General features: G+C 56.3%; 1 protein-coding gene across 2 annotated transcripts in view; it reads right to left on the reverse strand.

The window, feature by feature from the left end:
* Positions 1–13,562, reverse strand: part of MYO18B (myosin XVIIIB) — a 225,154-nt gene that overhangs the window by 172,841 nt on the left and 38,751 nt on the right. For both annotated transcript variants that reach the window (XM_045843131.1, XM_045843139.1), the window contains exon 12: positions 10,871–11,015. In XM_045843131.1, coding sequence (XP_045699087.1) covers positions 10,871–11,015 — 145 coding nt within the window. The remainder of the gene's footprint in view (positions 1–10,870; positions 11,016–13,562) is intronic.

The raw sequence follows: 13,562 nt of genomic DNA on the forward strand, positions 1-13,562 counted from the left end.
TGTCCCCAGGGCCGGTGGTGCAAGCTGAGGGACTGAGTCATCAGGGGGTCAGTCATTCCAGGGGAACTGCAGGAGCAAAGGCTTGGGGTGCGACCGGCAGGGAGTCTGTGAATGGCTTCCCTGAGTCCGCACAGCTAACAAGGCAGAAGCCAGGGCCAAATTCAGCCCTGGCGGCCCCAGGCCACGGTGCTCTCCATGTTCAAGTTCCCCTCACTACGGAAGGCAGAGTGGCATCATTCAACCCATCAAATTAATTGTCTCCTTCAAAGCTATTCCCTGGGGCCACGCGAAGTCCAATCATTGGTGTTTCCTCAGTGCTCACCACGTGCCCGACCCTCTGCAAAGTACTTAACCTCATCAATGTAACAATCACACAAAAACGTATTTACTCATTCCATTTACTGATGACGCCATGGACCACACCACACAACGCGTCATAAAGCATGGGCGTAGGCTTTAAAGATACAACTCTTCAGTCCAAAATGGGGCTCCTCCCCTTCCCAAGTCCATGGCCTTAGGAAACGTACTTTACCTCACTGAGCCTCCATTGACTCCTCCATAAGATGGGTATGGCCTACATAGAGGGTTACAAGAGTTAAATGGAATAATCCATGCAAGGCACTTAAATTGCACCTGTCAGAGAACGGATGCTCAGTGAATAGTAACAGGTAATCAGGTCACCACTACCATCATCACCACCTCCCTCATCATCCTCATCACCTCAATCACATCACCACCCTCAGCATGACTGTGTCATCCTCCCTCATCACCATGTACCATCATCACCCTCATCATCATCATCACTATCAGAAGCAGCGTGGCGCTTGGTCTCTGACCCGTGAGTCCGACATTCACTCTGGGGTTTTCACTGAGCCAGCGCTGTCTCCCCTCCAGCAATAGGTTACGGCATCTCTGGTGACCAAGGCTGGAAGAGAACATCTAGGCCACCCCATTCACCATGTCCCTTCCCCTCTCGGAGCCTCAGTTTCCTCATCTATAAAATGGGACAACAGCACCTACTCCATGGGGTCGGCGAGATGGCCTAGCTCTCAGAGAGTGCCTGGCACCCAGCGCTGGGTCAGTGCTAGCAGCCCTCATGATCTGTGGGCAACAGAGCCCTAGACAATGGGAGAGGATGTCCCAGGGCCAGCCAGTGACTGAGTGGCTTGGCCAGTCTGAAACCTGGCCCCTCCCTTGTGCCAGCGGTACCGCGTGGCCCCCCCGCCTACCACCAGGGGCGCAGGGCTGCTGGGGAGTGCCACCTTCCAGCGTCAGCCACTCTGGGGTTTTGTGTTTCTTTTTTTTAAATATAATTGTTTACATCCCAGAGCAGCCATCCCAGCTTAATGAATGAATTCAATATGCTTAGAAAACACAGACTAAATCTTTGCTTGTGGCCCAGAATAGGCACCAGCTGTCAGGCGGGGAGCCAAGCCACCAGCTGGGGATGGGCAGAGGATGCGGGGCCTGCGGCCAAGGGAAGGCAGGAGGGTGGGGCTGGGCCCAGCAGGCACGGGCCTCGGGGTGCTAGTTCCGAGGACGGACCCGAGAGGTCTCCGGGCCACAGGGCCGAGCGCTGACCCTCTCTCCATCAGAGCCCTGTTTCAACCCCACGGGACATGAGAAGGGGGCTTTTCAAGTCTGCATCCTGCAGAAGGGAACAGGGAGGCCCCAGGCCTCGATCAAGCCACCACCCAGAGCGCCTTCCCCAGCTTTTTCTCAGAGCGGGAGATTCAGCTCCAGGGTTCCAGGCTGGCGACTCTGAACCTGGGCGTCTCCTGCCTACAGTTTTCTCTTGGCATGACCAGTGCACTCGTCTGGGTCGATCTCCTTCGGTCAGACTGAAACTTCACCTTGAAAACAGGCCGGTGTCTCAGGCGAGCTGAGGGCCTGCCGTCCAACAGGCATAGGAAAGAGACAAGAAAGGAGAGAGGCAGGGAGTGCAGAGAGACTGGGGGAGATGGAAATCGGGCGGGGGAAGAAGGAAAGAAATGCGGGAGAAGGAGGGAAGGAGGGTGTGGTGGAGGGAGCTGAGCAGAATAAACACAGTAACGGCCCAGGAGTCCAGAGACTCGGATTCCAGTCCCTCGTCCCCCACAGCCTCACTGTGTGACCCTGAGCAAGACCCTTTCCCTCTCTGGGCCTCAGCCCCTGTCCTGTCCGAAGAAGGGCTCAGGCCTGCCAGTCTCCACCCCTTCTCGGCACGCTGGGTGCTGCAGCCCACAGGGAGGTTCCTAGGGCCAGGCAAACAGGAAATCATCCCTGGCTTCCGCCTGCCCTTGTGCAGGGAGGGCCCCTGGGCCAGCAGAGGCTCCGGGAAGCTGATCTTGCCCTCCGAGGCCCTCCGCACAGAAGAGCCATCGATGCCCAGGCCGCAGCTGTCCTGCTCCTTCTGACTCAGTGACTCCTGATGCCTCTTGACCCACAGCCTGAAGGAATAGGCAAGGCTGGCCCCACCAGCTGGGGCGGGGCCAGGACACCAACCCCAGTCGGGGCTCCTGGGGAGGCGCGTGTGTTCTGAGCCCTGAACGCCCTAGGAAAAGGGCGAGGTGCATCTCATTAGAGCCAGGAAGCAGCTGGGGGTGGGGGACGGGAGGGAGCAGCCCCTCGCGGCAGCAGGCAAGGGAGGCAGAGTGCTGGGCAGCAGCAAGGAAGGGCCACCCGCCAGGGGCAGGGCTGGCCTCTGCTCCTGCAGCCCTGCATGCTTCGCTTATGGAAACACATGTGAGCTCTGAGGAGAAGAGAGAGAGCAGGCCAAGCGTCTGTTTTGGAGCAGTGGACAGAGACGGCATCCCCACAATGGAGGCAGCAGGTCCATTCTGAGGTGCCGAGCCTTCCTCTGACCCTCAGTGACACCGCGCACGGCAGGCGGAAGGTCCGGCTCTGTGCCGCTTAGAGCTGTGTGACCCTGGGTTAGGGACTTCACCTCTCTGGGCGTGGGCGCCCCCACCCACAAACAGGAACAATGACAGCAGTGCCTGCCGCACAGGCTCGTGAGGGTTAAGCGAGCCGACCAGCCAGCCCGTGCAAGCGCCCACGGAGGCGACCCGGATCACATCCACGAAATGTTCGGCCTTGGACCCAGCAGTTCCACATCCAGGGAACCGTGCCTCCAAAACGCTCGCACGTGTGCACGACCTCCACATACAGGGGTGTGCGGTGGGCCGTTCTAACCATGGGTTAGAATACCAAAAAGCAGGAACCAACCCGAATGATCAGCAGAATGGGAGGCATGCCCATTCCAGGAGAGCCCTCGCCATCGACAAGGAGAATTAGGGACACGGCTGTGACCCAGAGCGCAAAGAGGTCAAAGACACGCTGTGAGAGGGAAAAAGCAAAGGGCGTAGACGTGGAGACGGGGTGGATGCATTTGCATAAAAACACCAACCAACCAGCCGGCCAAATATTTGCTGTGTGCATAGATGTAACTAAATGCAGCTTTAAAGGCCGGAAGGTGGGCGTATAGTGGGGTTACGGTAATACACCCATGTCAGCTTCCTGGCGCTACCAGGGACCAACCACAGCTGCGCGCACTGCCCCCGCGGGGAACGGTCGTGGGACTCCGCACTGCAGCTCCAGCTTCCTGACAATCTGTAGTTTCTTCAGACCAAACACGTCCACACAAAAAGGCTCAGCCGGTCAGAGCAGTGACATGGCGGTCACGTAGCTCTGCACAAGTGTCCACGCCCACGGAACGTACACCACCGAGAGTGAGCCCCGGTGCAGACGGCGGGCCTCGGTTAACAGCAGTGCATCAGTGTTGGCTCTTCCGTTGCAATAACTGTCACCTTTAAACCCTAACAATGGTCCCCTTGGAGGGCAGGGGGGCCAGGGGAGTCAGGGGAGACGTCTGTTCATTCTATATTCTTCTATATTGTTTCCATTCCTCATAGGGAGACAACCATGCAGCATTGCGTAGCAGTAGCTTTAAGACAATACAAATAGTAAAACACTTCACCAAGTGTCATTTGAATATATGGCCAGTGCTTTGTGCTGACGGCATCCCTATTACTATTCCCACTGGCCTTTGGTGCACGGGGTCTTGCTCAGCTTGGGGAGCATCTGGCTGCCCCCTCCTGCCCTTGGATGGACTGCCCTGGTTGCCAGATGTTGGGGTGCCCCAGCAGAAAGCAGGGGGCTGGGCTCTCATCATTATTGCTGTCGCCTCTCCTTCCTGCAGCCCCCTCGGGGCTCCCTGAGTTACGGTCCCATCCATTTGGGGACTGACTTCTTTATTAGGGCGGGCGGGGAGCTGCGGGCCGGTTGGCAGCCTCCCTTCATCAGCCCATTACGCGGCCCCTCCTCGGGTTATATATGGGCCGACCGTGCCGTATATTAGGCAACGGGGTCAGCAGCGAGTAGACTGGCAAATTCAGTGAAAGGCAAATAAATGAATCCTCCCGCCAGGCCACCGAGAAAAAGGGAAGCAAAGCAAGGGGGCCATCCAGGCATCCGCGTTGCTGTTTTGGATTCTGAACATTACTGTCATCTGCGTAATGACGGACAGCCGGCGGGGTGACAAACCGTCTCCGACTTCCCAGAGAAAGCGTCCATCATCCCTCACAGCCACAGAGGCGGGGCTGATCTGTGACTCAGCGGCGCAGGAACTGGACATGCGTGTGCCGTGCCGGGACCCTCACTTCCCTCCGAGCCCAGGGCTGTGGCGCTCAAGGGTGTGGGAGCCGCCACCCTGCACAGTGCTCGGCCCTCAGCACTTTCTGCTAAGCGGCGGGAAGAGCACCGCGGGAAGAGCACCGGACTGAGGGTCCAGAGCTGGAGGCTGGTTCTGAGCCTTCCATTCACTGGCACCGCAGTTTCGTCACGCGCCCTCCGGGGGCAGCCTCGCTCCTTCGAGGCCTGGGCTCTTCCCCCCCCCGCACCCCGCCCCCATGGGCCTAAGGACCTCTCCGGCCCCCTCAGGGGCAGGTTTTAGTGCCAACCATTATCTGACGATGGCTGCAGAGGGCAGGTGGGGCTATTCTCGCGTGACAGTCACGGGTGCTGAGGTCCAGGGAGGCAAAATGCCTCCTCACACAGGTCCAGCCACCCATTCAGGACACAGGGGAGCCGGGATTCAAAGCCGCTCTGTCGCAAGCAGGGCCCCAGCGTGTCCCTCCTCCCTCGCTCCCTCCTACCAAGTGAGCTCCAGAGAGCGTTGTCTGCTGCCATTTGAAACACACAGGCGCCAGCTAATTGTTCTGCGGACCACTTTTCGCGAAAGGGAAAAACAGGAGGTGGGATGAGTGGCGGCCTGATGGCCCCTGAGGGATGGCCCGGGCCATGGGCCTCGGTTAACAGCAAACCAGCCGCGATGTCAAATCACCCGGGGTTTTCCGCCTGCCATGTGGAGCCAGCCCCCAGGGCCCCCTCCCACTGCCTCCCCAAGGGACCCGTTCCTGCCAGCTAGCCCAGGAGACAGGAAGGCAGGGAGACGGTGCAGAGGGAGGGAGGGGCTTGGCCCTCTGCCACCCTAAGGACACTTTTCCTAAGATGCACAGGCCGGCTGTGCCCGACCTCTCCAAACAAGCCTCTTTATGAAAACCAGCTCGGCAAGGCGCCACTTGGCCGGTTCATGGGAGGCAGTCCAGGGTCAAGGTTATTAGCATGGCGACTTTAGGGAGCCGCAGACAGCTCCATGCTGCCCTGTCCCTTGGGCAGATGAGGCTCAGGGCAGTGCCATAACTTCGCCAAGGTCACACACAGCCAATAAAAGGCCAAGGTGAGATCGGAACCCGGGACTGGCTGACTCCGGAACCCCTGTGTCCCTTCCCTGCTGCATCCCGATAGGAGCATCCCCCAGACTTGGAGGCTGCCGGGGGCACCACACGACAGGGCCATCCCGGGCCCTCACAGCCAGCCAGGTGCCCAGACGGATGGGGTCCCAAAGCCTCTGGGGATAAAGCACACCATGTCCTGGGGCCTGAAGGCTTGGAGAGGGTGTGGGAGGGGGAGGCCATGGTGGCAGAGCCTGCCGGAACTCAGGAGCCCACAGGGGCCTGATGGGACTGCGGGAGGGGCGGGGCATGACCCCCACAGGGTCACGCTGGGGCCCGTGTGACCTTGGTGCTGAAGGCTCCATGGGCAGAGGCTGAACTGAGCAGCGACCATAGGGTCCCCGGAGGGTGGGGGGCCGGGCACCCATTAGTCTGGGACCACCCCAAACGGTCTGGGCAGCCCTGAAGGGGGCAAAGAAGGACTGCTGCACTTTTAGAGCAGAAAAAAAGGGAAGGAAGTGTTCAGAAGAGAAGGAGACAGTGATGGCTCTGGCTCCCCAGGTGGGGAGAAGAGGGCAGGCGGTACCTGAAAGGAAAAATCCCCTGGGGTCAGCTGCCTGGTGCCCCTCCCCTCCCCCACCTTCAGCTTGACCCTGGACACTAGGGGTCAATGCTTTATACCCTAAGAGGCCGCTGGGTGGAGGCCAGTAGCCCGCTGGGTCTGGGGGCTGCTGCGCAGGGCTTGGCACCTGTGACTAATACGTGTTTGGTCTTCGTCCTGGTCCCCGGCGCACAGCTCCTAAAACCCTTGGAATCTCCGAAGTGAGAGGACAGTCTTGGTATGCTGACGAGATGAGTGGTGCAGCGCTGGGGGGCCCTGGAGAACCCCAGGATGGGGGTTAAGATGAGGGGTGGAACTGTTAGCCTCACTCAAGGGGTGGGGTGGGGGAGAGATAGGCTGGAGATTGAATTAATCACCACTGGTCCATGATGTGTGTGATCAATCTCATCTATGAAATGAAACCCCCACGAATAACCCTAAGTGCCAGAGTTCGAAGAGCTTGGGGGTGGTGAGCTCACTAAGGTGCTGGAGGCGGGTGCCCCGAGGTGGGGGGCGCGGGCATCGAAGCTCCGCCCCTTCCCACATCCCTTGCCCTATGCATCTCTTTCATCTGGCTGTTTCTGAGTTGTCTCCATTATTATAAACCAGTAACAGTAAGTAAAGTGACTTCCTGAGTTCTGTGACCTGTTCTAGCAAATTATCAAACTGGCAAAGGGGCTTGTGGGAAGCCCCTGGCCTTCCAGCCAGTTGGTTTAAAGGTTTGGGGGGCCCACACCTCACACTGGTGTCTGAAAGCGGGCAGTCCTGTGGGGCAGAGCCCTGGACCTATGCATGGGGTGTGCCCTAACCCCAGGTAGTGTCAGAACTGCACTGAGTCTAGGACACTAAGTTGGTGTCTGGAGAATTAAAGAATTAGTTGGTGTCAGGAAAAAAAAAAACCCACACACATTTGGCGTCAGAAGTTTTGTAAGTAAAACCAGTTCGGGCGCTCATTGAAAACGTGGCCTCACCAGACCTCTGGGAGCCTGTGGGGACAGAGGCTGCCGACAGCACACGGGGCTCGGGGACAGGAGGTCCCAGAGCGTGGGCAGACTCGGGTCCCAACCCCACTTCTGGTTTTGGTCGTGCGCCCTGGGGAGGATGGACAAACCTCTCCATCAGGCCTCACTCTCCTCATCTGTCGAATGGGCATCATAATGGTTCTCGCCCCTCCCGGCGGGCGGTCCTAAGGCTCTGCAGGGACACCGTCATGCCTGCAAGCACGCAGCACAGGGCCCCGGGAGAGGAGTCAGGGTCCCCGGCAGGAATGACCTGAACAGCCCGCTGCAAGGTCTGGGGCAGTGGAGCAGTCTCTGCAGGAAGAGCAGCCGATGTTCCAAACCTCACCCTGAAACACACCAGCTGTGTGACCGCAGGTAAATCACACACCATCTCTGAGCCTCCGTTTTCTGATCCCCCCACCACGAGCCAAGTCCTGTGCTCCACGGGTTTTGGCCTTGACTCATTGAATCCTCACAAGCCCACAGAGTGAGTACCATCATTAGCCCCATTCTACAGAGGAAGAAACTGAGGCTGAGAGAAGCCCCCCAGGGCTCACAGCCAGCAGGCTGCGTCCCGACGCTTGCCCGTGGGGCTCTGTCCTTCCTCACCGAACGACTGCGTGAATCTCATCAGCTCAAAAAGCAAAACAGAAGTACAAGTACCTCTGAAACCATCGAAAGCTAAACCAATATCAGTGATTATTTTTCTTATCATTGCAATAACAGTTAAAAAATCCCTGAGTCCAGTTGAAAGGCCCAAAATCTCCCCACAGGGTCAGATACTAGCTTTCAAAGACAGGCTCCGGCTCCCCAGACAGGGTAAGGCAGCCAGGCACACTGAGAGGAGATCACGTAATGAAAAAAAAAAAAGCCTTGATTAATGGAGTATTTCAAAATGATCTGTTATGACACAAAGCAAAGACATTTATATATGACTTTGAAATTCTTAATAGCTGATTTTAGAGCAACCTATTATGAAATCTTCCAAAGCAGAATATACAGTGAGTAAATCATCAAGCCAGCCTCCCAGGCAGACTGACGGCAGCTCCTCTTAAAATAATTTATACGCTGCGATGAGGGAGGCTGGGAGAAATTATTGCCATAATCATGTATTAATAAAATATTTATAAATGTGCCTTTCTCTTTTATCATTACAGGCAGCCCCAGGTACAGGTCAGGCCCCTGAGCCCGCAGCAGAGGGGACGTCCCCTGTGCCCTGGAGGAGGGCCTCAGGCTTCCGACTTCTCCGGTGGCCGGTCCCAAGGCTGGGACGGGGGTGGGGGTGGGGCTACGCTAGCTTCTGTGTAGTCACAGTGGAGGCAGAGAGGGCTCCAGTGTGACAAGAGGGCTCAACGGTGCCACCCATCTGCCAGTCGCTCTCCCCCGAGACCACGCGGAGTGCTTGCAGGGAGCAAGCCTGTTTGAGCTGAGTGCAGCCGAGGCGCAAGTGGCTGGGCCACCTTGGGACAGTCCCCTAACCCAGGCTCAGCAGCACCGTGGTAGAGCTGTCTTCTACTGGGTGACTGCCTTGAACTAGATGCTCTTGATGACCTGCCCATGACCCCTTGCCCTGGCCACCCCACCTGTGCCCCCCATAAATGTCCCTGGCCTGTTAATGCAGGCACCTGTCTGTGCCTCTCTGCTTCCTCTGGCTGTAGGAGCATGCTCAATGCTTGCATGGGGTGGGCTGGGGCTGCAGGAGGTCATGTCCCTGGGGAGCTACCTTCCACCAGGGAGAAGCAGGAGGGGTCGGATAAATATCCCAGCTCCCCCTCCTCTAGGGTGTGTCCTTCGAGCCTCCCAGGAGCTCCCTGTGGGACTGGGCCTGTAACCTGTTCATCAGAGCAGCCAGCATCACCTGCCTTCCGTCCCCTGTCTCACTCCCCCCTCCCCTCTCCATGCCCCCTGGAATCCCCTCCCAGATAAGCTACATGCACCCAAATCTCTGCCTCAAGGTCTCCTTTGGGGGAACCTGGCCTAGCTCAGTGTCCTTCCCTTAACCCTGTGTAACCCTCACATCAGCCCCGCTCTTAGCCTGTGGAAAGAGGGACTGAACTCAAATCTGTGAGTAAAAATAGTTCTCAAGAGCCCACGCCCTGCAGCTTACTGCACCAAACCTTCAGAGCCTCAGTTTTCCATTCTGTACAATGGGCTCGCCCCATCCACACTTCCCTAACCTATAGATGCCCTCGCCGAGCTCGAGACCCACACGGCTTTGCCGGCCTGAACTGTGCAGCTACAACCCCAGTCTCAGGCAGCAGCAAAGCAGGCTGATGGTTTCAAGTCTAGAAGTCTCACCTCTACAAATGAGATGAAAAATGTACAAGGAAGTGCCCTATGTTTAATCTGAATACCGTGTAACTTTTGCATGTTCCCAAATACTATTCTTATTTATATAGTTTTCCAACTAACTGAAATGCAAAAACTCTCGTGGTTTGCAGGATGCACCATGGTAAGCAGCAGGCAGGCTTCTGCCCATAATACAAGGCACCATGAGCCCTATAAAGGCAGGAACCGCATAGCTTTTGATCCCTACTGTCTTCCCAGGGCCTTCCGTGGTGCCAAAGGGAGAGCAGGAGAGACTAGGTTAGGGAACTAAGGAGCCGTGAATGCCAAGCCAAGGAATTTTACTGGATTTAGCAGGCAAAGGAGAGCCCCGGGAGGACCCTAAGCAGGTGAATGGCATAATAGGTTACACATGGGTTGCATGTTAGAAAGGAGGCCAGTGGCCACAATGAGGATGGACAGAAGGAAGCACAAAGACATCAGCAACCAGGCTGCACCTAGGCTACTGCACCAGTCCAAGCAAAAACAATGGTCGGCACCCAGGTTCAAGTGACAACAGTATCAACGGAGAGGCCAGGACAGAAAAGCTATCACAGACAGTGTCTCCACGGCAGCGTGAATGATTGGGCAGGGAGGGGTGAGGGCAGGAGGGTGATGGGAACCACCTGGGAGACAAGGTTGACGTAAGGACAATCAGCAAACAGCCCATTTAAGAGGAGGGGCAGGCCCGGGAGGAAGAGGATGCCTGGGTCGTCTTTAGCACGTACGGCGGGAGCGTCTCCGAGATGTCTAGATAGAAACTCGTCGCCTTTACTGTGTGGACACAGCCTTCTTTCCCATGGTCTAGAGCTTCACTGCTCCGTACAAGGAGCCACTGGCTACACATGCCATTTAAACTTATGTTAGTTAAAATGTAATGCACGCAAAATTGAATTCCTCAGTCACACTCGCTACGGTTCAAGCACTCAGTAGGCGCGTGCGGGCCGTGGCATCTGCACCGGACGGCGCAGCTGCAGGCCACCCCGCTCCCGGCGGGAAGTTCTCCCGGACGGCGGACAGCGAGCGAGGCTCTGCAAGGTTTGCTCGGCAGCCCTGGCCCCTTTTCCCTCCCACTGTGCCTTGTTCCACAGCCTCCCGCTCGGCAGCCTGGACACAGAGGAGATGACACACGGACGCTGTCCCGCCTCATCGGGAGAAGGGCCGTGCCAGGTGCCTGCCCGAGGAGACGACGGTGGGCAGCCCAGGGGAGCCGGGCGGGGAGGACGTACCTTTGCAGGCCCCCGCCGCACCGAGGTGGTAGATGGCTGCCAGCACCCGCCAAACGGCTCGCTGTTCACTCTCTGAAACGCCCAGCGTCTCCATGGCGCCCTGCAGCTGGGCGAAGGCAGCGGCCGCCCTCTGCTTGTCTTCGGGCTGAGGGCAGAGGGGAGAGGAAGAAAAGGAGGCCGTCACGGTGCAGAAAACGCAAACTCCCGACGGGAAGCCACGCTCAGCCTCAGGGGACGTGTGTGGTCACTCTACGACCACGGTAAATGACCCGCGATCAAGCCGAGGAGCGTGGACAATCGTTTCTATCTGACTCTGGAGGGCAGTACGATTTTTATTCATTTGCGTGGTCATTCAGCAGAGCCACTGAGGCTCTGCTCTGTGCCACGCTCTGGGGATGCAAAGAGGAGCAAAACCCAGAACTTGACTCTGAGGACTTCTCAAGGTAGAAGTGGAAAGAGATTCAAGAAAAGAAAAAAAAAAAAAAAGCAAGTACACATGAAAAAGGCTAAGTAGTAGGATCCGGGTGTGAGTGGGGAGCTAGGCAGGATTATCAGAGGCAGGAACGCGCTACTAACCCCACCCCGGGAGACAACACCAAGCTGTGACTGAAGTTCGAAAGCCGAACAGGCCAGGCAGACCCCTGCCACGTAATAAAGGTCCTGACAGGTAGAAGGAACGACAGGCGCAGAGCAGATCTTTGGAGACAACAGAACAGGTGTGTTTGGGGGTGGGGCTGACGGACGAGAGGAGATGGGTGTGGGAAGGCCTCAGACACAATACTCAAGGGCAGGAGCTTGACTCTCCGGCCATGACTGGCAAATACACGCCCCATCTACCCTCCCGGACCTGCAGCAGACATCACTAGCCGATCCAGATACCACGGCAAGCCAGTGAGTCCAGGTTCTTCCCAGGATATCACCCCTTGTGGCCCCAGCAGTGGGCCCCCACTGCCGGCGATGGGAATGGGCCAAAGATTTTTCAGCAGGAGGAAAGAGAAAATGACACGATCGGATGTTTATGGGTGTAGAGTGTTGTTTTCCTTTTTTAGATTTATGATCCCAATTATGTTTGACTGAACATTAAAATTAGTCTGAAATTCCTGCACTCACACCATCTGGCCAAGGAGACTCAGCCCAGGAGCCTGCTGGGTTGAGAGGAAGTGAGCGGGGAGAATTCTTTCGTCAATAATCCACCAGCACAGAATGAGGAACTGACTTGCACTCGGACCGAGCATGGGTGATGAATCATCACTGTTAAGGAGGGCTGGTCCTTGAATTTTGTGGCATACCGTGCCCAGAGAAGGGGTGACACTCACCCAAGGTCACAGAGCAAATTAGTACCAGACACGGGACTGGAATCAGGCTTTTCCTGACTCCCAGTCCAGGCTGCTTGTCTCATCCATTCAAGCCACTTCTAACCGGGAAAGGGTCCTGCAAGGACCATGGACCCGTTGGGACGACGTCCAAGTAGGCAGGGACACTGAGAGATTCGCTGTGGAGGAAATATTTCCATGAACAGCAAAAGCATGTTCCACTGACCCATCATATTTCCGGGCCAGCAGAGGACCACAGATTCCCTAGCAACCAGGAGTCCAACCTAGCAACTGTAGCTGCTCCCCTGGAGCAAACAGGGGGAAGGAAGAGGCATCCTCCCAACATGGTTATTTATGAGATTTCCAAGAGCAGAGGAAGGACTCCAAAGAATGGTGGCGACACGTTTACGACGGCTCCCACTGTCCGCGCTTGGCGTTTGGCTTTAAATTACAGGCACGCTGCACCGTATGCCACTCAGCCCATGTGAGGCGGAGGGCGAGAAAAATTCCGCTAAAGCTAATTGGCCTCTTTCTCTCCTCCTCCCTGCCCCAAGTCTCCACTGCAACAGAAGACACGGAGGGACAAATGTATACGCTTCCAGAGCGATTAGAATCAGGAAGATGTTCACCATTCCTTAACCTTCTAAAGAGCCCAACATCTTGGATAAAAGCCAGTCCTTGCATCAAACTCGTGCAAAGAGAAATTAGTCACATTAGAGGAATAAGTCAAGTCAGAGCCCAAATGTCTACTCATGGGAGAACGGATAAACAACAGGTGGTATAGCCAGGGCGTGTGTGGAGTACTATGCAGCAATGAAAAAAACTGATCCCCTGATACACACAACCACATGTGTGAGTCCCACAAACCCACTGTGAGTCAGGGACGTCAGAGACCAAAGACCCACGCATTGTGTGACCCCATTGGTGTCAGCAAAACTGATCTATGACCCGAGAGGTCAGGGTGGTGGCTCCGGGGGGGAAGGGTTACCCCTGACCTGGAGGGGACTCGCGGGAGCCTTCGCTGGGATGAGGAATATTTCAGATCTTGATCTGGGGTATGGCTGCAGTTGTGTTTAAGGACACAGTCATTATCAAGTTGTACACTTAAAATTAGTGCACTTTGATACATTTTACTCTATGTCTTACTCAACTAAAAAAAAAAAAATTGAATGGAAAAAATAGTCAACTCACAAGGTGCCCAGGATTTATCTGGCACAAAGACTCAAAGTCAACCAAAGACTTTAGTGAAAAAAAGAAGTCCAAAATGTTCTGTCACATTAAAGGTTTTCTGGGGAAGCCTTTCCCCACTGTGGCCCACGTTCCAGTCTGGCAGGCATGGCCCTGTCCTCCTCGAGGGGCTCCCGGTCCGGCGAGGGAGC

This window comes from Phyllostomus hastatus, unplaced genomic scaffold (genome assembly GCF_019186645.2).
Source record: "Phyllostomus hastatus isolate PE091 unplaced genomic scaffold, TTU_PhHast_1.1 phas_contig_1162, whole genome shotgun sequence".
Classification (NCBI taxonomy): Eukaryota; Metazoa; Chordata; class Mammalia; order Chiroptera; family Phyllostomidae; genus Phyllostomus; species Phyllostomus hastatus.